Consider the following 27,387-nt stretch of genomic DNA (forward strand, 5'->3'; position numbering starts at 1 on the left):
GGGTACTCAGGGACTATTTTAAGAGACCATGCATTTTTGCTGTTGTTGTTTGTATTTTTCACTTGCCAGAGGGTGGGTGTACTTCCAGGGAAAGACAGAGGGAAAGGTCCTCCTCAATGGGTAATGGTCATGTTGCAATCCCTTCTCTTCCATTTCTCCATCCTGTCAGGATTTTGGGCACACAATCCATGCATCCAGCCTGCTTTTCAAGTTGCCAGGACTGGGATTCAAATCATGGCCAATCAAGTGGGATCCAACTCTCTTTAATAGCTGTGCTGTGGGACTGGCCTGACCATGTGTTTTTAAACCTCTGAGCCATGTAAGCTCTCATTGATGGGTCCAGGAAGTGCTTGCAGCCTGGATTAGACCAAGTCTGCATCCTTTAATGACTCCCTAAACAATTCAAGGAACTGCGCAGTTTTCCTTCTGTGGGCCCTCATGTGACGAGGAAAGGGAACGCAATGGTAAAGCTTGCCTGTACTCTGTCAGGGTGATTTTCTTATTCCCCCATACTTCAGACTTCTATATGCAGACATGTATGTATTTAAAAATAACACAACCGCAGTGATAACTACATAGGATGATAAGCCAAGAAGACCAGCTTGCAGCCAAGTGGTAGCTTTTCTCAAAGACTATTATAGTGGGTCAGGCCTCAGGGTGCCCCACTGCCTCCTCCGAACCCCGCTGACCAGCAGCTGTACTGTCTGGACTATAAGCTGGAAATACTTTTGTGTGACCAAAATGCTGTCCCAGAGTCCACAGAAGAACTCATAGGACCTCTTTTATGGTTTGTTTTTTGGAGAGGTTTTTGCTATAGGGCGTGCGCGCTCGCCAGACAGACAGAGACAGAGACAGAAAGTGAGAAATCACCCCCCAGGGGGGATGGCCACGCCGCAATCCCTTCTCCTCCATTCTCCTTTCGGGATCTTGGGCACGCACGCACACGCGCCCGGCGTGAGTTTTAAGCCATTGGGTCCGGGAATCGAACCGCAGTTGACTACATGGGAGTCCAGTGAAATAGCCATTACTCTAACTGCTGGTCCCTCATAGGACCTCTTTGAAAGCCTGTTTATTCTTCACATGTGGGCATCCATAGCTAATGAGAAGCAGCAAGTGGGAGAAAGGTTACCACAGGCAGTCAGCACAAAGTGACATGTGAATGCAGGAAAGCAAGAACAAAAGCCACTGAAAAAACGTAGGAGCCACTAACAGGATGGAAAGCATAGTGGCTGGGCAAGTTAGCTCACAGCAGAGGGTCTCCTGTGTGCCACAGTGTCCAAAGGCATCACTGTAGCAAGCCCCGTTCCATGGAACCTTTTGTAATTCTCATTCTGGGTCATGAGCTAGATGCCCTGAGCTGAGGACTCTGGGGAAGTGTGCGCTTGGGCATTCTGAGTCAGTATATTGCACTTGGGATGTTTGGTGTGCAGATGGTCCTTCCCCAAGAATGCACTTGTTGCTTGACCAGGAATGTAATTAATCCTTGCACACTAACTTTTCTACATGTTTATATTGAAAAGCTTCCTGGAGATTTCATAAAGTTCTTGAATTTATGTTTGAGTGTTTGAGTGTTATGACTCAGGTGCAGTTTTGAATTATATTCATGAGCAAGTTCTTTATCTTAGACATACAAATCAGCAGAACACAGCAGTAGGATGTCAGTTTACAGAGGAGGATTGGTCTTTTTTGAATTATGTTGTTCATGTTACAGAGTATATATGTGCACGAGAGACAGACAGAGAGAGGCACAGGTACCTTTGATAGGGTCTTGTCACATCATCTCCTCTTCTCCCCATTCCTCCAGCTTGTCAGGGTCTTGGGAACCTGCACCCATGCCCAGCATGTTTCAGGCTGACTGGGCTGGGATCTGAACTTCTGCTCAGCCAGCTGGCCTCCAGCATTACTGTTCAGTACGCTACCTACCACCTGTGCCACCAAGATTGGGGTGGGCTGTCTCTTTGTAAAGTATATGACCTAAGAGGTGACTGAAATTATTGAACATATTTACATCATTATGGAGACTAGTAGGTATGGATATTGAAGACCTTTTTTCTTTAGATTGTCTCACATTTAAATAATAGTTGTTTTTGTTTTGTTTTTTAATAAATACAGGTTTTGGTTTGAAATGCAAAAGAAAATCTTTGTAAGGACATTATAAATTTTGGGAAGAAATTCCAACTTGTAAATTTAATCTCAAGTTCACGGACTTTTATCTTAAAAAATTAGAGGGACCAGCAGTTAGCGTAATGGCTATGTCGCTGGACTCCCATGTAGTCGACCGCGGTTCACGTCCTGGACCCAGTGGCTTAAAACTCACTCCGGGCGCGTGTGCGTGCATGCCCAAGATCCCGAGAGGAGAATGGAGAAGGGATTGCGGCATGGCTATGCCCCCTGGGGGGTGATTTCTTGCTTTCTGGGAACTAGCAGTTAGCGTAATGGCTATGTCGCTGGACTCCCATGTAGTCGACTGTGGTTTGCGTCCTGGACCCGGTGGCTTAAAACTCACACCGGGCGCATGTGCGTGCGTGCCCAAGATCCCGAGAGGAGAATGGAGGAGAAGGGATTGCGGCGTGACCATCCCCCCGGGGGGTGATTTCTCGCTTTCTGTCTCTATGTCTCTGTCTGTCTGTCTGGCAAGCGCACCTATAGCGAAAACCTCTCAAAAAAAAAAAAAAAAAAAAAAAAAAAAAGAGTGAGCAAATCTTTAGGAGAAAATAGCCAAAGCAGACTCAGATTGCTTTTTGTTGGTTTCTTATAACCCTCAGTACAGTAAGTACAAGAAATATAAAAGTATTTTTTCTACGTTATGCTTTCCCCTCTTCATTTATGATAGAACATGTGTGCATGCATGTGAGAGTGAGAGAGATGAGCACCCTCCACAGGGTGCCCTGCCATCTCCCCCGAACCCTGCTGGTGAGCAGCTGTCCTGTCTGGACTATCAGAGGGAAAGGTCTCTGTGTAGCCAAAGGGCTGTCACCGAGTCCACAGAAGAACTCACAGGAGAGCCTCCAAAGCCTATTTATTCTTAATGTGTGGGAGTCCATAGAGTCTGGTCACACCACGATCCCCTTCCTTCAGTCCTCCAGCTCGTTGGATCCTGGGCATCTGTGCAGGCCTGGCGTATTTCAGGCTCACTGTGGTGGGGGATCAGACTACAGTTGCCATGTGGGATCCAATTTCCCTTGAGCAGCATGTTGCCACTGAGCCGTGGAGCTGGCCCCCCACATTGTACTTAACTGAAGATGCCCTGCCCCTGAAATGGGCTACTTGAGTTTTAATGTATTGCATTTAGAATCATGGCTATTTCCCAGTGCCCCTCGTCGCTAGAAAGTTTATCATGTAAGATGTTTCAGTGCAGGCAGCCCTCACGTAGAAGTTCGAGGGTACTCCATGTGTCAAGTTGGTTGGAGAGGCAATCGAGTAAGACATGCTTCCTAAATTCCGCAGGAGGAGTGTGTCTAAGGATGTCAGGTGACTAGTTTTGAATTTCTCTTTTTGTTGCTGTAGAAAATTTCAAATATACAAAAAAGTAGGGAGAATAGGATAATGAACCTCCCATGGTGTGGCCATCCTCCCTGAGAGGTGATTTGCTTTCCCTCTCTCTGTCTCTGTCTGGTGAGCGCACATGCCCTTTAGCAAAAACCTTAAAGGAAGAAAGGGAGGGAGGGAAGTCATGCTAGAGGTTTTATCATCTCCAAATGTATACTTACTGTGTAAGGCAAACACTGAGAACATTGACGACTGTTCTTACTGTATAATAATTAGCCTTTAAGAAGAGGGTTTTTGTACCCCAAAGACAAGGTTGCAAGCAAGACGGCCCCCAGGCAGGAGCGTGTTGCTGTGCTGGTGCCCAGGTCACTGTAGTTAGCTCACTGTTTCATTCTGTCACTGCCTTCAGTCACACCCAGAGTGGGCTGCTGAAGACACCATGAGGAGAAAATCTTGACGTTTCTATTTTTATCTATTTTTACTCTTTCTAGCTAGGACAGTAAATAAGTCTTGCTGATATTTAGCATATAGATGACTATATATGTTGACCTTTGGCCAAAAACCTTGGAAATGATTAATAAGACTATTTGAAATATGGATTTATATCCGTTAGTATTAACAATGGCTTCACCCTGAATATAATACATTGTGCCGTAGGATATCAGCTGAGGATGGTACAAAGCTATCATAATGGAAAAAAACCTAAAAACTAGCAAAAGATTATTTCATTTTTTTTTGTTTCTATTTCTCGCTTTTTATAGAAGCCATATTATATTAAATTATGTATGCAGTTTTAGGGTTTTTTTTTGGGGGGGGAGAGATTTTTGCCACCGGGCGCATACACTTGCTAGAGAGACAGACAGAATGTGAATAATCACCCCTCGTGGGGATGGCCATGATACAGTCCCTTGTCCTCCATTCTCCTCTTAGGATTTTGGGCACACATGGACACATACCCAGTGTGAGTTTTAAGCCACCGAGTCCATTACTTGAGCCGCAGTTGATTCTGTGGGAGTTCAGAGACATAACCATTATGCCATCTGCAGGTTCCAAGAACAGGTATATAATTTATGAGTAAAGGTATGTGGTGTTAGTATATACATAAGCATTATTTAACTCATAAGATGTATGATCTGAAAAGTTTGGAGGCTGCTAATTTATTTACTTGATCTATTTGTTATAACTTCAACACTTATTAATATGATTTAATGTTTGCCATGCATTAATATAACTCAGGCCTTGGTTATTTCAGTGGCTCATCTGAGAACATTTTATTTTTCTAATTTGAGTGTTTGTTGAATTCCTACTCTGTTATTGCCTGCCAGTGGATATAATCTAAAACATGTTCTATGGCCGCCCGAGTTGGAGAGATGCTGCCCTGAAGGATAGGAAAGCTGGGAGGAAGGCCCTTCTTCCAGACAGTCTGTGGCTCCAGATCTGACTCAAGTGCTTCTAGTGACACTGTGGGAAGGTGACCTTATAGCTGGCAGTTGGAGGATGTGCATGATATTGATGCTGGCGCCTCCCTCTTCTAATGGACTTTTTTTTTCTTTGTAATGCTCTTCATACTGTTTCTAAGCAGTGTTTGTTTTGAACGTTGGGTGTCTGCTTGAGGCTGTCATGCACACTAGGAATTCTCTGTCTGTAGGTCTGCTTAGCTTTCTTGGATAAGATCAAATTTGTGTCTGAAGCTCTGTAAAGTTTGCTAGGCTATTCCTGCCATATTCTCAAACTCTAATTTGTGACGCTGTGTTTAAACCATTAATACATCAAAACAACTTCAAACCTGGTAGACAAAACTCTACAGGACCAGCAGGTGGTGTGGCAATTAAGGTGCTGGATTCCCACATGGCTGACTGGAGTTCGAATCCTGAACCTGGCGGCTTGAAAATCATGCCAGGCATGTGTGTGTGTGTGCCCCAAATCCTGAAAGGATACTGGAGGAGAAAGAGATTACAGCGTGGCTATCCCTCCGGGGGGTGATTTCTCACCTTCCTTTTCACCATCTCTCTCTCTCTCTCTCTCTCTCTCTCCAGCAAGCATCTCTTCTAATGGACTTTTTTTTTCTTTGTAATGCTCTTCATACTGTTTCTAAGCAGTGTTTGTTTTGAACGTTGGGTGTCTGCTTGAGGCTGTCATGCACACTAGGAATTCTCTGTCTGTAGGTCTGCTTAGCTTTCTTGGATAAGATCAAATTTGTGTCTGAAGCTCTGTAAAGTTTGCTAGGCTATTCCTGCCATATTCTCAAACTCTAATTTGTGACGCTGTGTTTAAACCATTAATACATCAAAACAACTTCAAACCTGGTAGACAAAACTCTACAGGACCAGCAGGTGGTGTGGCAATTAAGGTGCTGGATTCCCACATGGCTGACTGGAGTTCGAATCCTGAACCTGGCGGCTTGAAAATCATGCCAGGCATGTGTGTGTGTGTGCCCCAAATCCTGAAAGGATACTGGAGGAGAAAGAGATTACAGCGTGGCTATCCCTCCGGGGGGTGATTTCTCACCTTCCTTTTCACCATCTCTCTCTCTCTCTCTCTCTCTCTCTCCAGCAAGCATACACACCCTATGGCAAAAACCTAAATAAAAAGGAAAGTTTTTTATTTAGGAGACAAAAGTGTGCTTGATTCCAGTTTGGGGGACAAAGAAAGCACAATCACCTTCTTCTGTGCCTCTATGGCGATTTTCAGGTTGTGGCTCTGTTTCTGTGTTTAGCTCTTCCTCCTTCCTTGCTGGGCTAGGTGAAGGTATGATGCAGGGATCTGAGTGACAGGCAGACTCCAGTGCCAGAACAGCCACATGACAGCAGGGTGACAACATGCCGCAGTGTTACTGGGTCAGCCCTGGCACCCATGCACTGAAGACAGAGAAATTCCCATTGTCCCCTCAGGCCAGAGGGCTGACGCTTTTCTCTGGTCAGCTCAACCCAAGCTGAGCAGGAGAGCTTGGCCTTGAACTCCTGATTGGCACTGAAACTGAACTTTACTATTGTGAGCACAATAGTAGTTCTTCCAGACTTTATTATTTTGTAAAAGGTTAATTGCAGCTTTTAATCTTTCCAAGTATTAAATGAACCTCTTTAGAGAGTGTGATTTGTACTTTTCAGCCATACATGACTTCTAAAATCTAGCAGAGAACTGAAGAGAAACCCCTGACCTTTTACAAACCCCATCACAGGACCAGTCTGTGGGCCAGACAGCTGCAGTTGCTGACTGGGTCATTGTCCCCAGCGGCGCGCACTGTCTCCATTTCAACAGTTCCAGCTACAGACAGAAACAAGGCTTGTCTGAGACTCATTAATGTCGACCGAGAGCATCTCTGAGTGGTTTTAGTTGAGCTTTAAAATGCAATGAGCTGCTGCGTATTATATTGCTTTAGACCTATTCCCATTTTATTATCCAAAATTAAGTTGGAGAAATACTAGTCTACTTGGTGAGAAATTCAGGATTAAGCATCTAAGGTACTGAGTGGTGGGAAGCTGTGTACTCTGGGGAATAGGGCGAAGGCCTTGGCACTGCCTTCCAGATTTGATATTTGACTGCTGAAGTCTGGAACTTCCACATGCAGCTTAATCCAGGGAGTTGGTCAAGTCCTGGGGAAACTTGGCTGACTGTGTGAAAAGGTGATTAGGCTTGTCCACTGGGGTGCATCTGGGGAAGAATCGGGGGATCAGAGGAGTTGTGCTGGCCAGCCTCTTGATCTGAGCCTCCCTAAGACCAGCCTGCAGCCTGGATGCCTGACTGAGACAGGTCAGGTAGCTGTCCCTGTGATTCTCTCGGGGTTTCCTCGCAAAGCTCGTGGAGCTCTGGAAAGATCCCTAGATAGAAGGCAAGAGACCTGGGATCCAGTTGCAGCCCTTCTCTGCTGTCGATGAGGAGCAGCTGATTCTGTTTCTGTTCCAAGAAGCTGTAACACATGAGTCTTAAGATTTGTTCAGGTTATTTACTTTCTATTTTGTGCAGTTTTAAGTTGGGCTTTCTCTTTGAGAACCAAGTCTGCTGCTTCTCAGTAACCTCTGGAGCTCTGTGCACTTGATAGGGCTCAGCTGGTTTCTCTGCTCGTTTTCACTTACAGAGCAGGCACTACACTTAGCAGGCCGTGAAGGCCACACCAGTCCTGCTCACTCATCCTTACATCCACCCTCCGAATAAGGCTTCATTCATGTATTCAGGCAACAAACATTTATTACAACTGTGATTGACATTCACGATAGTTGCTACTTGGAGTTTGTAACTCAGTTAAGTAAACTGAGGCAGTCAGCAGATATACTGATCGGAGAGTAAGAGAGAACCGAGCCTAGAAAACCAGGGAGGCTTCCCGGGAGAGGTGCCATCTTTGCTATGACCTGAAGGATGATGAGGCACTTGCCACCCTGCAGTTGAGTACCTGCCATGGACTTGGCATAGAGAGAGGTGCCATCTTTGCTATGACCTGAAGGACGATGAGGCACTTGCCACCCTGCAGTTGGGTACCTGCCATGGACTTGGCAAAGGAGCCTGTGCGTCAGTCAGGTAGACTCAGTTCAAGGCTCAGGTTTAGCCCAGCCACAGTGGTGCAGGTGATGGTACACTCTTGCTCGATGCTAGAGCCAGGTGGGAAGGCCCTGAGTTCAGTTCCTGGGTCAGCCGAATATGCTGGGAATGCCCACAGTTGATCTAGGGTGGGTTGGGGGCTGGTGTGACAAGCCCTTCTGAGAGGTCCCTGTCAAAATTTCTCTCATGAAAGAAACAAGTGGGTGAACTTAAAAAAAAAAAAAAAAGAATATATCGGCCTCGCCTCTGGGGCATACCTGCCAGCATACTGGACTATGTATGGAGCTAGAAGCCACAAGCTGACAGTGGTTCAAGTCCCTGGCCCAGGAGGCCAGAAATGTGCTGGGCACCTGCACGTGTGCCCAGGCTCCTGGCAGACTGGAAGCAGGGGATCACAGTGTGGCTGAGCCCTGTAGAGAGTGGTTTTCTCTCTCAATTGCTCTCGCTCTCGCTCGCTCTCATGCGCACATACATGCTTTCTCATGAATTTAAAAAAAAAAACAATCCCAGGTTTGTTCCTCTCTAGAACTTGGAAGGCAAATCTCCACTCCACCCCCCTTTTATTAAACACTTTCCTCACTCATAAAATCATAGGGAATTGGCAGAAGTAGACGTGATGCATCCGAAGTACCTGGGTCATAAAATGTGCTTAAATGCCAGACCCTTTGACAGGTGAGGAAACCAAGGGTCCAGGGGATAAGCATCACCCAACATGGCTGTTAGAAGGTGGAGAAGGCAGGATTGGAATCCACCTGTCGGACTCAGCAGTGCTGCTAACATGTGGGTTGGATTCAGTGTCTGTATTTTGAGCAAGTCTTTCATGTCATCACATACGATCAGAGGAGGGTCTCAGTTAAGGTACCACATGATTGTTCCCAATAGACTTGGGATGCGAATCCTCTTCTGTGGGCTTATTTGTTTTTTGGCAGCTGTGGACTTCAGCCTCTGATAAATCTTTAACACAAAGAAGAGAGCACGGTACTTCAGGAAAAAGGAAATTTGAAGGTGGTAGGAAAAACCGTCGCAGCTAGTAAACTGAAAAGATGGGGGTAGGAGAGGAGGGCCAAGTCAGGCCCAAGGTGAGAAAGGGATTGTGGAACCCCTAAGGGAAGGCATCTCTTTGATTATCTTAGACCTAGGCCTACCTCTTGCTTCTCACTGCTGCTTCCTGTAGTGTGGCAGGAAGGGCTTTGCAGTTTTGAGCCGTGTAGGTAGCACCTGATAGCCTCTTCTCTACTTCACGTTCCTCTAGACCAGGTTGTTCTAGGACTTCTGGAACTGGACAAGTGGTAGAATGTGGCCTCTATCTATCAGAGCTGTCAGCAAGAAGGATAACTTCACACTTATCTCAGAACTGTGGCCACGCGTGAGGACACGGGTGGCTGGGTGCAGGGTTGGTGCTGTGTCCACTGACATACTGTTGGTGAGTGTTCCTGTGAACGGGCTGACCGGAAGTTGCATCAGAACCTTCGAAGCACATTCAGCAGGCTCCTGAGCCATGGCAGATAGCAGATGAAGTCAGGGGCAGTGGCATGCCCCTGCCGTGGGCTGTGACCCAGCCAGAACTCTACAGTCTAGGAACAGTGACTGGGTAGCAGTTTGCTAGACCAGGGCAGATAATGGCTCACCTCCCAGTGTGTCTGTCCTGTGAACACGCCAGCTGACGTGGTGCTTGTGCGTCTTATCTTGTTTTCTAAATCTAAAAGTCGAGGGATAAGCTGAAAACGTCATCTAAGTTTGTTCATGAGTTGAATATCTTTCAGTGTTCTCTAGAAACGTAAGTGTTCAAAAAGCTTTTTACTTAGATGACTTTTATTATTATTCTCAAGTCTTAAATGTTGCAGTTTGCTTTTAAAGGGGATTTGGGGCTAGCTGGTGGCATGGTGGTTAAGGTGGCTAGATCCCACCTGGCCAATTGTGTGGTTCAAGTCCTGGACCCACTGGCTTAAAATACATGGCAGGAGTGTGAGACGCACGCCCATAAGTCCCAAAAGGAGAGAGATGGAGAAGGGACTGTGGTTTGGCCATGTCCCGAGGCAGGTGCTTTCTGACTCTCCTCTTCTCAGTCTCTCTCCAGCAAGTGCACGTACCCTCTGGCAAATAAAATAATAATAATAAAATAAAATAAATAAAGGGGAGGTTGAATTTCTGCCATACAGTATTCCATCTGGAGATTACTTAGATTATTGCCCTTCATTTAATTATACAGAGCACCTGGTAAAACAGCGCAGAACTGCCCTGCCCTGAACTTGATGAAGTCTGCATGTGTTGGAAGCCTCAGCAGGCGGAGAGGAGAGGATTTTGCCCATTCTGGTTGAGCCAAGTGTCCAGAGCGAAAAAGCTCACACCCAAGAATTGGCCCTGCACTCTCTTGGAAACACAGCACTAGCTACGTATGTCTAGTCAGCGCTTGAAGCATAGCTCGTTCAAACTGCGATGTGCTCCGAGTGTAAAATACACGTGGAGTCGGGCACAGTGGTGTGCACCTGTGGTCACAGTGACTTGGGGAGGCCGTGAGAGAGGACAATCATGAGCTCGAGACTGGCCTGGGCAGCTTAGGAAGGCCCTGTCTAAAAATAGGTTGATGTGGAGTTGCTCTGAAGCAGTATTGCAATATAGCAAGAAAAAACAGAACAAAACAAAATGAAAACATACACAGTGAGTTTTGGAGACTTGGCAAAAACAAAGAATGTGAAATAGAATTAATCATTTTTAATACTGGTTACATTTGAAATGATACTTTTGGATCTAATAGGTTGCTAAGATTATTTTTGCCTGCTTTTTTCTGTTTTAATGTGGCTACTAGAAAATTTTTAAATTGTATTTTTCACAACTCACATTTATGGCTCACATTATATTCCCATTGGATAGTACCTCCCTGGACAATTCTGCATTTTCTGACTTAGTTATTAGAAAACATAAAATGCAAGCAATTTGAAAGAATCGGCCTTTTATTTCTAAATTTCTCTTATTTGTAACTCAGATAATTAACCAATATAGCCTTAGGGAGTTTCAAAAGAGAAAACTCTGTGCAGCTCACACGACTTATTTCTCAGAGACTATCCTTTTATTTGACGATAGCTTCTATGCCTATACGCCCCCCAACCCCCCAGTCTGGTGGTAAAAAGATGATAGCAGCAATGCTGGGAATTTTGTCCAAAATTCCAGTGCCATGTTAATCCTATTGGCTTTTCTACATGTCTCTGTAATATTACATAGCTGGAAACTAATTTTAAAAAACAATTTTTTAAAGGTTTTGCCATAGGCTGCGTGTGCTCTCCGGAGAGTGAAATGACTCAAGAAGAGCAATCCTAGGTGGGGACCTAATGGCCAGATGGCTCATCAGTGGCACTGATAGCTTTTTATATAGTTATTCCTGGGCCTAAGAATTTCAGCTCCTCCTTCTCTCCTGTGGATTCTTCCTTTATGGTTTTAGTAGCTCTATAAAGATAAGCTGGCCTCAAGCATGGCTCTGAAGCCTTCCCGGAGAATCTTACCTGCTTCAAGTTCTTCATTAATCTAGTTGCCTTTAGAACTTTAGCCCCCGCAGTCCAGTTATATGTAAACAGTACTTTCTGTAACCAAACGGAATAAAAAGAAAGCTGTGGATTCTATGTCAGGAGAGCTTTAGTGAAAATGTTAATGTTTAAAAAGACAAATAGGGGCCAGCAGGTGGTGCAGTGGTTAGGGTGCTGGACTCCCACGTGGCCAGTCATGATTTGAATCCCAGACCTGGTGGCTTGAAACTCATGCCAGGCATGTGTGCATGCATGCCCAAAATCCCAGGAGGAGAATGGAGGACAAGTAATTGCGGCGTGGCCATCCCCTTTGTGGGTGGGGGTGGGGTGATTTCTCACTTTCCTTCTCACTTTCTCTCTCTGTCTCTCTAGTGAGCTGATGCACGCTATGTCACAAACCTTAAAGAACAAAATGAAATAAAAAGACAAATACACATATATATAGAAAACGTCACCAAAACAGCAGAAGGCATACTTTTTGAAGTATATATGAACTAGTCACCAATATAGACCATATTTGGGGCCATAAAGTAAACCTTAACAAATATAAAAGAATTTAAATTATACAAAACATATTTTCTGACCATAATGAAATTAAACTAGAAATTAAATAGTACATGTCTTTTTTTTTTTTAAAAGAGGTTTTTGCTATAGAGCACGAGCACTCGTAAGAAAGACAGAGAGACAAAGTGAGAAACCGTCCCCCAGGGGGAGATGGCCACGCTGCAATCCCTTCTCCTCCATTGTCCTCTCAGGATCTTGGGCACACGTGCACACGCGCCCAGCATGAGTTTACGTCACCAGGTCTGGGACTCAAACCGCAGTCGACTACATGGGAGTCCAGCGACATAACCATTACACCAACTGCTGGTCCGTAAATAGTACAGTGAATTCAAAGATAAAGTCCCAATGAAAATTTAAAAATATTTTCAGTTGAATGAAATTGAAAATACAACAGATCAAAAAGTGTAGGTACCATAATACTTGAAGGGAAATTAGTAGCATTAAAAGCTTACATAGTAAAAAGGTTTGGGTTGGCTCCACAGTCTAGTGGTTGACAGATCCCATATAGCCAACCACAGTTCGAATCCTGGCACTGGCAACTTGAAAAACACCATGGGCACATGTGTGTGCGTGATCACAGTCCTGGTGGAGAAATTGAGAAGGGATTGCAGCACAGCCATGTACCCCCCCCCCCCCCCGCTATGGAGTTCTTTCTTCTTCTCACTCTGTCTGTCTGTCATGCTCTGGCAAGCACATGCTCTCTCTGGCAATTAAGAAAAGAAGAAAGGTTTGAGAGAAGTACAAATTACCAGTGTCAGGACTGAAAGAGTAGACATCACAACTCGCGTTAAAAAGATAATACGGGAGCCAGCAGGTGGTGTGCTGGTTAAAATGTTGGACTCCTACATGACTGACCTTGGTTCAAGTCCCAGACCTGGAGGTTTGCTTTCTCACTGCCCCACCTCCTATCAAATTAAAAAATAATAATAACAACAATAATAAATAAATAAAATTGAACAGATAATTTTTTTTAATTAAAAAATAAAAGACTATAGGAAAACAAAGAACATCATGCCCAGACATTGGACAATTTAGATAAAACACAAATCTTTTGAAAAATACAAACTACCAACACTCAAGAAGAAATAGATAACCTGAAATAATACAATAGCAGTTAAAGAAATTGAATTTATAGTTTAAAATCTTTGTACAGAACAAACTCTGGACCCAGATGGCTTCATTGGTAAATTCTACCAAACCTCTAAGAAAGAAATAATTTTATACCAATTTCTAAAAATTAGAGAAGAGGGACCATTAACCAACTCATTTTATAAGACTTGTTAGTACCAAAAGATATTGCAAGAAAACTGTAGATCTTTTCCCCTCCTGAACTTTGAAGGACTAACGAAGAAAATACCAGCAAGTCTAATTCAGCAATATATTAAAAGGATGATAATAATGCGCTGGTAAACTAACTCCCAAGGAGGAAACGAGATGGAGCCTTGATTTGTACTATTCCCTGATTTCTGTGATGTGACAACGCCCTCTCTGGCTAATGCAAGCTACCGAAGTGAAGTCACTGGATATGGAGTGGGAAAGAGATGTGTCGGATCAGCTCCTGGAGCCACACGGTCTAGTCATACCTTTATCCTGAGAATGCAAGACTGGTTCAACATTGAAAGTCAGTGAATGTAATTCACCGTTATAACAGACTAAAGAGAAAGACAGAACAGAGAACAAAAACAAACCAACTGTGAGCCAAAGAATGTGTTTAGCTTTACACTTAAGGAAATGTAATCACTGGGGCCATCAGGTGGTGTGGTAGTTAAGACGCTGGACTCCCACATGGCCAACTGTAGTTCGAGTCTTGGACCTGGCAGCTTGCTTTCTCGCTTTCTCTCTCTCTGGTTAGCACATGTGCCCTGCAGCAAAGTAAAAGAATAATAATTATAAATAAAATAAAAAGAAATCATTCTTAAAAGAAAAAAGAAATTCCAACCACCAAACTGATACTCTTGACAATATAGCTCCCTTTGGGTCCCACTGTGAACTATATTGTTTTCTTTTCCATTTAGTTTTAGTTTATTTTTATTTTCTATCTATTTATTTTTAATGTGACCAGAGAAGGATAAAGTGAGTGAGAGAGAGAGGGAAAGTGAAAAAGCAAGCCACCATGTCCAGGACTTGAACCGTGGTCGGCCATGTGGGAGTCCAGCACCCTTAACCACCCCGCCACCTGCTGGCCCCCATAGTTTTAGTTTACTTTTTGAGGGGAAGGAGGGCAGGGAGGTACCCTCAGGTACCTCATCATGGGTACTCATCATGCTACAATCCCTGTATCCCAGCTCTTCAGTTCTTCAGGGTCCTGAGCACACACATGCCATGCATGTCTCAGGTCGACTTGGAATCCAGGCCCACAGCTGGCCTTGTGGCTTCCAGCACTGCAGATCAGTCACCACTGCCTTTGCCACTGGGGCTGAGTCCAGTGCTGTTTTTCCATTTGTTTGTTTTGTTTTGCCAGAGGGTGTGTGCATTTGCCAGAGATAGAGAGAGGAAGAGAGAGAGTGCCCCACATTGGGTTATGATCATGATGAATCCCTTTTTCCTCCATTTATCCTGTCACGATTTGGGGTGTGCTTGCACATGTGCCTGGCCTGTTTTTCAAGCTACTGAGGCTGGGATTTGAACTGCAGTCGGCCATGTGGGATCTGGTTCCCTACCCACGGGACTTACTCACTGTCGTACAGAGCTGGCTCTCATTGCTGTTTCTTTATAAACACCTACATAGCACCCTCTTCCATGCCACTGCTTGCCCACTTAGTGTTTTTGAATAGCTGCCCCTCCTGGCTATGATTTATTAGGAGGAAGAGAGATCCTCCCAGCTCATAGAAAACAATCTACCGAAGTAGATAACTTTTTCTGTAATTGGCTTATAAACTTCACACCTTCTGCCCCATGGCAGAGAGGTATGTTTGTCCACTTTTACTCCCCTCCACACTCAAAGTACTCTTTGTGACAACTTTTCTCTTTTGTGGTTACTCTAGTGGAATCATAGGATGGTGGAATGGAGACTGAATTCTTCAAGATTTGGGGTGCACTCTTGGGGCAAGAATCCTGTCCTTTTAAAAAGTCCTAGTATCAACCGCTGATGCATTACTTGACATACAGATTTATTTGGATCAATGAATAAAGGGGAATTCTGAGACGTTCCCATTCTCAGAGGCTGTCAGTTCAAGGCGTTAAGGCGAGATGCAAATAAGTGATATTCCTTGAAAGGAATGACGATCCCAGCTTCAATGCGGCGCTCTTTAGTGCCTCTCTGCTCATTGCAAAGACATAAAATGAAGCGAGAAGAAAGATGTCATTAAAATTTCCCAGAGAACTTTTTTTTTGGAGAGGTTTTTTTTTCTTTTTGCTATAGAGCGCATGCGCTCTCCAGACAGGGAGACAGAAAGTGAGAAATCATTCCCCAGGGAGGATGGCCATGCCGCAATCCCTTCTCCTCCGTACTCCTCTTGGGATCTTGGGCACGCACGCACACGTGCCCGGCATGAGTTTTAAGCCACCAGGTCCAGGACGCGAACGACGGTCGACTACATGGGAGTCCAGTGACAGCCATTACGATAACTGCTGGTCCCCTCCAGAGAACTTTTAAAGAAATCCGGGATACCTATCTCATCTGAGAAAGTCATGTGGGGCAGGCAGAGTGTTAACTGATGGATACAGCAATCTGATCAGCTTTAGCACAGGTCAGTGGCGTATTAGGCATCTGTGTTTTATCTGTACATTTCTTTTTTTTTTTTTTTTGGAGAGGTTTTTGCTACAGGGCGCGTGCGCTTGCCAGACAGACAGAGAGAGACAGAGAGACAGAAAGCGAGAAATCACCCCCCAGGGGGGATGGCCACGCCGCAATCCCTTCTCCTCCATTCCCCTCTCGGGATCTTGGGCACGCACGCACACGCGCCCGGCGTGAGTTTAAGCCACCGGGTCCGGGAATCGAACCGCGGTCGACTACGTGGGAGTCCAGCGACATAGCCATTACGCTAACTGCTGACCCCTTATCTGTACATTTCTATGTGTTTGCTCTTTTAGAAAATCAATGTGTAAGTGCAGTTATGCTGATTTTGGGACAGGGAACCTCGAGCACAATTTTCCACAGTTACTATATTTTTTAAGATTTTGACGTATTGATTATATCTGTGATCTATTTAATGCTCAATTCTCAATCATCTGCTTTACTGTGTGAGTTCAAGAAGATACATGTTGTAGGGAGATACAAATGATAGGGCGCCATCTCCATGGCCTGATGGCTAAAGTAGCTGGAGCCCACGTGGCTGAATGCACAGTTTGAATGCTGGACCAGCAACTTGAGAAGCATACCAGATGTGTGTGCATGTGTGCCCGAAATTCTGAATGGAGGGAGCATTGGAGGGGAAGGGGTTGCAGTGTAACTATTCCCCACGGAAGGTGTTTTTTCCCTTCCCCTCTTTCTCTGTCTTTCTCTGGTGAGTACCTGTGCCTTCTAGCAATAAAATAAATAAAGTTAAAAAAATATGTAATGGTAGGTATTCTGAGTCCTAGAATGGTAGGTAGCATAGAGTATGAAATTTCAAAACTTGTCTGCAGGCGAGTAGGGCATGCGTGTTTGGCAGAAGGTAAGACTGGGCCAGTTTCATGGTACAGCAGTAATATACTACTCAAAAGAAACGGGATTCCACTTAGAAACTGTGGTTCAAATCTCTGGCCTGGTCAGCCTAAAATATGCCATGCTTACATAAGTGTCTAGGATTTGATGGGCTAGAGGATAAGAGGAAGGGGATCATGATGTGCCCAGACCCTGTGGAAAGTTTTCCTCTCTGCTGTGTGCACACGCATTCTATCATAAAAAAGAGTACTTGGTGGGGAACATCAGGTGGCAGGGTGGTTGAGGAGCTGAACACTCCAACATGGCCAACCATAGTTTTAAGTCCCAAACCTGGTGACTTGCTTTCTGATTTTCCCTCTCTCTCTTTCTCTGTGTCTCTCTCTAGTCAAATTAAAATAAATAAATCAGATTAAATAAATAATTCTTAAAAAAGAGTAATTGGGGGAAGAAGGCCAGAGTTGGGGGGATTATTCACCTCCAAAGAGGTCAGGCAGAAAGACTTGCTCAGTTGTATGAACAAAACTTTTTAGCTTTTTTGTTTGTTTGTAAACTGTAAAAAGAGGAAGAACCCTTTTATTTAGGGTAATAGACATAGCCATTCCCCCCAGATCCAGACTTCTGGTTATCAAACACGTACCAAGTTACTCCTTAACACCACTTATCCTTCCAGGTAGGCCTTTGTCCCTGGAGTCTCTGATCATCAGTGAGCTGACACCTGCATCATAGTCAGGCTGGGCTTAGTGTTCTTAATGCCACATTGCTCATTGTTTTCACACTGAGTCAGATTTGGGTTTGTTCTGATTTTACTAATAGAAGCTTTTCTTCTTCAGGGATGGATGAATGAGATTTACAGCTATGATCCAGAGACGTACCATGCAACTTTGACACATTCAGTCTTTGTTCGACTTGAGGGTGGAACCTTAAGACTTTCAAAGCCCAATAAAAATATATCCAGGAGGGCGAGCTACAATGAAGCAAAGCCAGAGGTCACCTACATCAGCCAGAAGATCTATGACCTCTCGGACAGCAAGGTGAGCCTGAGCAGTTTGAGGAGAACCCGGTTGAATTTGGAATCTTGGTTGCTGTACTGCATTCTTTTGTTTTTGTAACTTGAGTGTCATTATACTTTACGGACAGTACAAACCTCATGCAGATCACCTAGGCATCTTTTTAAATGTAGATTCTGATTCAGAATTTGGGCGGAGCATGAGAGCCAGCCTTTTTATGAGTTCCCAGGTAATATTCAAGCTGCTGGTCCTGGTCCACACCTCAAAGAGCAAGGCATTGTGCTCTCAGGATTCTGACTTTGAAAGTTAATTATTTCAGTCAAACAAAAAGCTGTGTGTGATGGTGCTAGGATACTAACTAACGTAGGCTCTGTAAATGTGGAAATTATGGATATGCAAAATAACTACCTCTTGATAAAGTGTTATATATAGTCAGCCCTCCATATCTACAGGCTCCACATTCATGAATTTGACTAACCTCTAATCAAAAACATTAAAAATAATAGCACTAAGAGGCTGGCAGGTGGTGTGGGTGGTTAAGGGCCCTGGACTTTCATATGACTGACCGTGATTCAAGTCCTGGACCTGGCGGCCTGATTTCTCACTGCTCCCATTATCTCTCTCTCTCTCTCTCTCTCTCTCTCTGTTTCTCGCTCTGTCCATCTCTGGTCAAATTAAAATTAATTAATTAAATAAATAAGATAATAAAATAATTCTTAAAAAAATAATAGCACTAAAAAAAAATACAGGGTCAGCCCCATAGCATAGTTGGTTATGGGAGCTGGATCCCATACAGTCAACTGTGATTCAGTCCTTGGCCCCAATGGCTTGAAAAACCAGGCACATGTGCATGCGTGTCCAAAATCCCAGCAGGATAGAGAAATGGAGGAAACAGGAAAGGCATGACCACACTTCATTGGGGTGGGGGGGCTTGGTCTCTTGCTCGCTCTGTTTCACCATATCTTTCTGGAGAGTACACACACCCTCTGACAGATGGAAAAATAATAATACAAAGTTTAAAACAATACATGTAACAACTGTTTATATAGCATTTACATTATATTCAGTATTGTAGGTAAACTAGAGATTTGAAGGGCACAGGAGGATGTGCATAGTTTCTACGTAGATACAAGGGACTTGGGCATCTTTAGATTTTGGTATCTGGGAGGTCCTGGAACTAATTCCCTTCAGATACCAAAGAACAACTATATTTCTATTTTTATGAAAAATGTAAATTGTTACTCTACAAAGCTGTAAGTTCCCTATATTTATAATTCATCTCAATGAACTTTAAGCTTCATCAAAATGGTGGAGATAATTAAAAGCATTTTTGTGTAAGTTTATTCTTTTTTTGGGGGGGGAGAAATTTTTGTTATAGGATGCATGTATCGCCGGAGAGAGAGAGACAGAGAGAAAGTGAGAAATCACCCCTGGGGGAAAGGCCACACTGCATTCCTTTTTGCTCCATTCTCTTCTCTGGGTCTTGGGCATGCACGCACCCCCGCCTGGTATGAGTTTTAAGCTGCTGGGTTCAGAACTCGAACTGCAGTTAACTGCATGGGAGTTCAGCTATGTAACTATTACACCATCTACTGGTCCCTAAGTTTAGTGTTAATGTTGATGCCAAAGGTCAACGTGAACTTCTCGACTAGTTAGATAAATTCTTTTTTATCTCCCCAGCTTTAGTTTGGCTCAGGGTTAATAAACTCAGTTGATAACCAAACTTAGTTGATTGTCAACTGAATATTATTATTGTGCTATTACTACCTGAAAACTATAGATATTTGTAACTATTACAAAATTCTTTTTAAAGAAATATTTAAGTTAATTTTGTTTATTTGTTTATTTTAATTTGACTAGAGAGGGACAGAGCGAGAGAGAGAGAGAAAGAAAATGAGAAAGCAAGCCACCAGGTCCAGGACTCAAACCATGTAGAAGTCCGGCACCCTTGACCACAATGCCACCTGCCAGTATTACAAATTTTTTTTTTTTTGAGAGATTTTTGCTACAGGGGGCGTGTGCACTCAACAGAAAGACAGAGAGAGACAGAGAGACAGAAAGTGAGAAATCACCCCCCGAGGGAGGATGGCCACACCACAATCTCTTCTCTTCTGTTCTCTTCTCGGGATCTTGGGCATGCATACACATGTGCCTGGTGTGAGTTTAAGCCACCGGGTCCGGGACTCGAACCACCGTCGACTACATGGAAGTCCAGTGACGTAGCCATTACACCATCTGCTGGTCCCACAGAATTCCTAAACATCTACTTTCTGGAATGATTTTGAAGAAGAACAAGCCCTTTCTAAAACTATTCTGGTTTCTATAATCACGTTTTAAACAGGCAGTCAAAATTATTTTCCATTCATCATTTTAGTAAAAAATTCTCTATAAAGTTTGCATTTGTGCTTTACATAATATTAATGCATAATGTGGCTAATCTTTAACTCAATATATAAATCATCATTTCTCTTTCTCTGTAGATTTATCTTGTACCTAAGAGTTTGGCTCGGAAACGAATCTGGAATAAAAAGTACCCCATCTGTATTGAGCTTGGTCGACAAGATGACTTTATGGCTAAGGCTCAGACTGATAAGGAGACTTCTGAAGATAAGCCACCAGCTGAGAGAGAGCTGGGAAGTGAGGACCCTAAGAAGCCACCTCATTCTCAAGAGGGAACACGATCTGGCCCAAGAGATCAGATACTATATCTCTTTGGGAGAACTGGCCGAGAAAAAGAGGAGTGGTTTAGGAGATTTATTCTGGCATCTAAGCTGAAGTCAGAAATCAAGAAGCCACCTGGCATCTCTGGAAGTAAACCAGGTAATGACATTTGTGCTAAATGCTCATGCATTTTTAAAGGGCCTGGAGGGAGAATTGAGAAAGACAGCCAGGTAGGAAGGAAGCTCACTGAAGTGTCTGTCAGTTTGCCTCCGGAAGTGTATTCTCATGACTCATTTGCTTTTTTTTTTTTTTAAGAATTATTTTAGTTTAACTTTATTTATTATTATTGTTACTTTCCAGTTTGATCAGACAGAAAGAGAGAGAGGGAAAGTGAGAAAGCAAGCCACCAGATTCAGGACTTGAACCACAGTCGGCCATGTGGGAGTCCAGCGCCTTTAACCACCACGCCACCTGCCGGCCCCATGACTCATTTGCTTTTTAGGGTGATCACTACAACCCTTTGTACCAAATCATTTAATCAATGATAGAGCCACTTGCAGATGCATATTTAGTTTTTGCCGATTCCCTAGGATTATATTTTGTTCTTACTTATTGTGACTCTGAGAGAAGCAGCAACAGGAGAACTCCAGTTATAAGAAGTCAGGTAAGCCAGGAAACTTCTGACCTTTGCCATGTCCTCCAAGCCTGAGATTGCCGTGGAAACGCAGACTCCTTGAGCCTACTGACCATTCAGGTCGGATCCCGGCCATTTGGGTTCATAACCACGCAGCATCTCTTTGTTCAGCTCTGGCTGTGCATGGTGTTGCAAGGGACACAGACTCAGCACAGAACAGCAGCACCCCTATCCTTCAGGGGCTGTGCTTGCTAGATGAAGCCAGCCCATGTAAGACAGATGTTCACAACTTACCGCTACCATTCTGTCAGCTCCAGCAGCAGCTCCCATCCCAGTCCCAGAGCTGAGATCCAGTAAGTCCCTTGGAAACACCTAAAGCACTAACAGTCAAAGTGAATAAGGAGATCGTTGGGAATATTCATTTCCTAGGGCTGCTGGGAGAAAGTAGCACAAGTTTAAAACAATAGAAATTAGTATGTAATTAAATGTAATATAAAAAAAAAAAACCTTAAGAAAAAAAAAAAAAAAACAGAAAGTGGGACTAGCAAGTGGCATGGAAATTAAGGCACTGGATCCCACATGGCCAACCATGCACTTTGAGTCCTGGACCCGGTGGCTTGAAAAATCACTGTCAGTGTATGTGTGTGTTTCCAGAATTCCAAGAGGAGAATGGAGGAAAAGAGATTGCAGCACGGCCATCCCCCCCCCAACCTCCATTTCTCACTTTCCCTCTCTCTGGTGAGCACATGTGCCCTATAGCAAAATGTTAGGGGGGAAAATTATTCTCTCATAGTACTAAAGGTCTAAAAATCAAGGTTTTGGCAGGGCCACACTTTCTTTGAGGCTGCAGAGAATCCTCCCCAGCCTCTTTTCAGCTTTTGGTGGTGGCCCACGATCCTTGGCTTGTAGCTGCATCACTCCAGACTGTGTGTCTGTCATCACATGTGTCATCTCTGTGTCTCTTTTCCTCTCCTTATGAGGGTACTGGTCCTGTTGGATTAAGGTCCTACCCTACTTCTGTTATGACCTCATGTTAACGGATTATAACTGTTGCAACCCTATTTACAGATAAGGCTATATCTGAGGACCTGGGGGTTAGGAGAACAATGCAACCCATAAGAGAGTGAAAGAAAAGCCAGGGAACTTCTCAGCACCCTGGTAGGTCTAAATCTCTGCCATCCTGTAACCACCAGCCCATGTGGCTTTTCAGCAATTGCAAGTGGCCTGTCCAGATTGAGATGTGCTCTAAGCATAAGATGAACACTGAGGTTCAAAGTCATAGTTTATTGGTCCAGCAGGTGGTATAGTGGTTAAGGGCACTGGACTCCCGCGTGGCTGACCTTGGTTTGAATCCTGGACCTGGCAGCTTGCTTTCTCACTTTCCCTCTCTCACTCTCGCTCTCTCTTGCTCTTGCTCTGTCCCTCTCAAATTAAAAAAGTAAGTAAGTAAATAAATGAACTAATTAATTAAATACAATAATTCTTTTAAAAAATATAGCCCCCCAAAATGTAAAATGTCTTATTTTTATATTAATTATAGGTTGAAATAATAAAAGTTTAGATATGTTGGGTTAAGTAAAATATATTCAAATTAATTTCATTTGTTTCTTTTTACCTTTTATGTGTAGTTGCTAGAAAATTAAAACTTGTGTATGTGACTCATGTTCATGGCTTGCATTGTATTTCTACTGGAAATATAATGACCTGCTGGTCTAGGCTCTGAAGTTTTGAATCTAGTGATTTTGGGTGTTTGTAGGACTATGCCTTTGGTGTTCAGGGACCACCCAAAGCAGCTTCAAAAGTGGCCTATTGTTGTAGACTTAACCAAAGCATTTGGTTATTTAAAAAATTTACTTATTTAACTTGATTTATTATTATAATTATATTTAAATTTTCTATAGGACTTGAGCTCACCAGAGAGAGACCGAGAGAAAGTGAGAAAGCAAGCCACCTGGTCTAGGACTTGAACTGTGGTTGGCCATCTGGGAGTCCAGTGCCTTAACCACAATGCCACCTGCTGGCCCAGCATTTGGTTATTTTATTTTATTTTTTTTAGAAAGAGAATTTTGCTGTAGGGTGAGTGTGCTCAACAGGAAGACAGAGAGAAAGCGAGAAATCACCCCCTGGGGTGCGGTGATGGCCATGCCACAGTCCCTTCTCCTCCATTCTCCTCTTGGGATTTTGGACATGCACGCACACATGCCCAGGGTGAGATTAAAACTGCCACTTCCGGGACTCAAATCGTGGTCGATTCTCTGGGAGTCCAGCGATGTAACCGTTACACCTTCTGCTGGTCCCACATTTGGTTATTTTTAATGGAGTTGCGACTTTGGAAATCCTGCCAACCATTCCTAGACCTCTGCTGACCATGTAATGGATGCAATGGTCAGAGCAGAGACAGAAAGCCTTCAGGGCACTCACCCGGGCTGATGTCCAAGCTGGCTGCATCCTCAGACCACTAATATCTTTTTATATGTTTGTGAGTCTGGTTGCCTTTAAAAGTTATGAATTGAAATAGCTATGGTGAGCTAACGCCACCCAAAGTGTGATTAAACTAGCAGTGAAGGCAAGCTGGTAAGGATTGCGCTATACTTCAGAAGCTCTCTGACCAGTGCCTGGGCACGTTTGGCCTGTGGTCAGTCACGATGGTGTGACCGAGTTGATAGTCCAAGGCCAGCTACATCTGGTATCTCCAGTACCAAGAAGATAGCAGTCCCCCTGCTCAGTGACCTAGCCAGGGCACTGTCACTAAAATCCTTGATTTCTCTAGCAATCTGGATTATTTTCAAACTTGGATGTTTGAGGGATCTTTTTAAAATGCAGGTTCCAACTCAGAGGCCTGTTCTCTGCATCTCTAACAGGCAGTGAGTGTCCAAACCTTAGTTCAGGAGATGGTTCCAGGGTCTAGAGAGAGTGGGAAAGCTGCATGGTCACGTGGCAGGATTTAAGATCCGTGATCCAAGGGATCCAGAGAATAGAGGCACCATCGGTGCCTTCCACCACTCAAGGGAAAGGTGACGGTAGTGTGACAAGGCTGCTGTATGGGCAGAACACCAGCCAGGCCACAGAGTAGGATTCCCTTGCTCCCTCTGGAACCTTGAGAGGAGCCATGAGACTCAGTCCTTACAGGATCGTTTTGGTTTGAAGTCTTGGTGTACTGCTGCCCTGTTTATTTTTCTCTTTTTTCCCTTATCTCTTTCTCCTTTTTGTTTCTATTAACTCTAGACTCCACGTGGATTTCAGTGGGTTTTCTTCCTTCCTTCCTTCCTTCCTTTCTTTCTTTCTTTTTTCCTATAGGGCGCATGTACTCACCAGAAAGGCAGAGAAAGACAGAAAGCAAAAAATTACCCCCCGGGGAGATGGGCACACCACCATCCGTTCTCCTCCATCTCCTCTTGGGATCTTGGGCACGCATGCACATGCAACCAGCGTGAGTTTAAGCCACCCAGTCCAGGACTCGAACTGCGGTCAACTACATGGAAGTCCAGCGTCATAGCTGTTACACTAACTGCTGGTCCCGTGGGTTTTCTAATATCTTTTTTCCCTTCCAAGATCCAATCCAGGACACCATGTTGCATCTAGTTTTTATCTATTTTTAAAATGTTTTTGATACAGCTTTTATCCAATATTTTTAAATAATTCTAAACATTAAAATGGTATGAGGATAATAAGGGGTTATAAAAAGTTTATTTTTGTACTTATGCAACATGTAATCGCAGCTGCTCAGTACTGTAAATGATCTAACCAAAACTGAAATTATGAAATGTCTTGCCACAACCCTTTGTGAGGCTGCATGGAGCTGTAGTTCCAATGGCTGGAGCCTCTCAAAGATAAAATGATTGGTTTGATTTTCTACCCTTTACCTTGCTCTCACAGTAGATTTAAATAAAATTGTTAGCAACTGACACTTCTGTACTTAAAACCCCTCCAGTGCAATAGGGCAAACTTTAAGTCTGGGGGTGCTTTTCCCCCCTCCCTTTTTATGATGAAAAGTGTGTGTGTGCATGCTCACTAAGAGAGAGAGCACTCAGTAGGGCCTTGTTGCACCTCCGTCCCCTTTCCCCAGGCCTCTCCTCAGCTTCCTGGGCACCCCCACGTGCTCCTGGCTTGTTTCTCAGGCTGGCCCGGGATCTAAACAAACAGGGATCGTCCTGTGACTTCCAGCACTGCAGGGCACGACCATAACCGTGGCTGGGCTCTGGTTGCTTTGGAAGTCCTCTGCAATCTATGCAGTCTGTCCTAGCCTCATTTCCGGTTCCCGTGCCCCATGCACTCTGCTTAGACCCTCAGGCAATCTCTCACTCCTCTCCAGAGTGTCTACTGTTACATCTATATTTTCCTGACTTGGGCCAGGAAAATGGCAGCTGTTCCTTCGAGCTACAGCCCAGATATCACTGCTGTGAAAGTCATTGCTGGGGTACACCCCTCTCAGCTCTCATGGGCAAAGGTAGTCACCCCTTCTTTCTGCCCTGAGAGTCCATTAGTTGTGCGGCCTAACCGCGCAAGGTAAATGTCACAATTCCTGATCTGCTCAGGAGTCTGAGTTTAAGGGCAGGGGATTATGTCTTCTTCTTCTTTTTAACATGGACGTAGTCCAGAGAAAGCACTCGATGAATAATTTGTTGAATGAAAGATGGCGTGTTTGGAATTGCTATGAGCTGTAGATAAAAAATGTATTCACTTCCTGCCCACTTTTCATCTGCCACTCAGATCGTTTGCAAGTCTGCTGCGGCTTGGGGTCTGTCAGTCCTATATATTAGACCAGGGAAAAGGAGAAAAATGACCTGCCAGATGTATCTCATTGCTCCCATTACTCTGAATTACCTTGAAAAGGCATAAAAACTGTTCTTAAAAATCCTCTATCCTTAGAGCAGAAGGTATTTTTCAGGCCGAGAAAGATCTCACAAACATTTTGCAGCCGCCATCTGATAGCGTTCGCGCTGCCTTTCTGCGGGTGCGGGCCAACACCACAGTGGTGCTCTTCGCTTGTGCTAATGGCCTTCCCTTCTCTGCTCCAGGGATTTTGCCGGCACATAGCAGGCACAACAGTCCCTCCGGGCACCTGACCCACAGCCGCAGCAGCAGCAAAGGCAGCGTGGAGGAGGTCATGTCCCAGCCGAAGCAGAAGGAGCTGGTGGGCAGCGTGCGGCAGAAGATGCTTCTAGACTACAGCGTGTACATGGGCAGGTGTGTCCCCCAGGAAAACCGAAGCCCTCAGAGGAGCCCAGTGCAGAGTGCTGAGAGCAGCCCCACAGCTGGCAAGAAGGTGAGGCCGGCTGCCTGGGCTGTGGCTTTCCCGCTCTTTCTGCCTCTGCTCCTTTCTTTGGATCTGTCCCAGCGCTGGGAACACAGTGATGGACGGCACTGAGAAGGGCTCTGCCCTCAGGGAGCTTGTCGTTTACTCGGCGACAGCAAGAAACAAGCCTTGGGGGACGGTAGAATTCAAGCTGATAGGGAAGATGGACAGTGGCCAGAACTGCTGTGTCAAGTGGGTGGTCAGGGAGGACTTCTTTGAGGAGATGACTTTTGGGTAGAGACCTGAGGGCCATGAGGGAGTGAACCAGGGTCATACGTGTGGGAGGAATATTCCAGGTGGGATGACCAGTGAGTACAGAGTGCCTGCAGCAGGGATATGGTTGCACAGTGAGGCCAGCGTAACTGGACGGTGGGCAAAGGAAGGCGAGGGAAGCGGGGAGGTTGGAGGGACAGCAGGGCCTGGTGGATCAGCTCCGAGAGGCGTGGGAAGCCTGGAGGGTTTTGAGCAGGGGGTGCAGAGATAAGTGGTCCTCTGTGAACTGGCTGTGGGAGGGGAGTGGAGGGAAGGGGCTGAGGAGGGAGACTGAGAAGGAGGTGGCAGCACATCAAGGGGTGGCTGGGCAGGGCATGTGCTTTGGAGGCAGGGCTGGCCAGATATACCCATGGGCTTGATGTGCAGTGTGAGAACAAGAGGAGGCAGAGAAGGAGCCCAGGTTCAGAAATCACCCCCCAGGGGGGATGGTCACACCACAATCCCTTCTCCTCCATTCTCCTCTCGGGATCTTGGACACGCATGCACATGCGCCTGGCGTGAGTTTAAGCCACCGGGTCTGGGACACGAACTGTGGTCGACTATGTGGGAGTCCAGCGACATAGCCATTACGCTAACTGCTGGTCTCAGGGCACCCAGCTTTTGACCTGAGTGATTGGTAGGGAAGGTCATAGAATTGGTAGTAATTGAGGTCTAGGTCCTCGGTAACTGCTATGTGCTCAAATTCCCAGCATCCCCAAGTATGCCTAGTGCTTCTGAAGGTGACCAGGAGCCTAACTGACGTGGGCTTAAGACCATCTCCGAGGAGATAAATAGATGCTGCCGTCTGCCTCGCTGTTCGTCAGGCCCTGCAGTAGGATTACTCTGCA

General features: G+C 44.8%; 1 protein-coding gene across 2 annotated transcripts in view; it reads left to right on the forward strand.

The window, feature by feature from the left end:
- The window catches only part of TEX2 (testis expressed 2), a 102,611-nt gene that overhangs the window by 24,339 nt on the left and 50,885 nt on the right, over window positions 1-27,387 (forward strand). For both annotated transcript variants that reach the window (XM_006146789.3, XM_006146790.3), the window contains exons 3-5: window positions 17,520-17,720; window positions 20,177-20,516; window positions 26,010-26,257. In XM_006146789.3, coding sequence (XP_006146851.1) covers window positions 17,520-17,720; window positions 20,177-20,516; window positions 26,010-26,257 — 789 coding nt within the window. The remainder of the gene's footprint in view (window positions 1-17,519; window positions 17,721-20,176; window positions 20,517-26,009; window positions 26,258-27,387) is intronic.

This window comes from Tupaia chinensis, unplaced genomic scaffold (genome assembly GCF_000334495.1).
Source record: "Tupaia chinensis unplaced genomic scaffold, TupChi_1.0 Scaffold000187_1, whole genome shotgun sequence".
In the NCBI taxonomy this organism is placed as follows: Eukaryota; Metazoa; Chordata; class Mammalia; order Scandentia; family Tupaiidae; genus Tupaia; species Tupaia belangeri.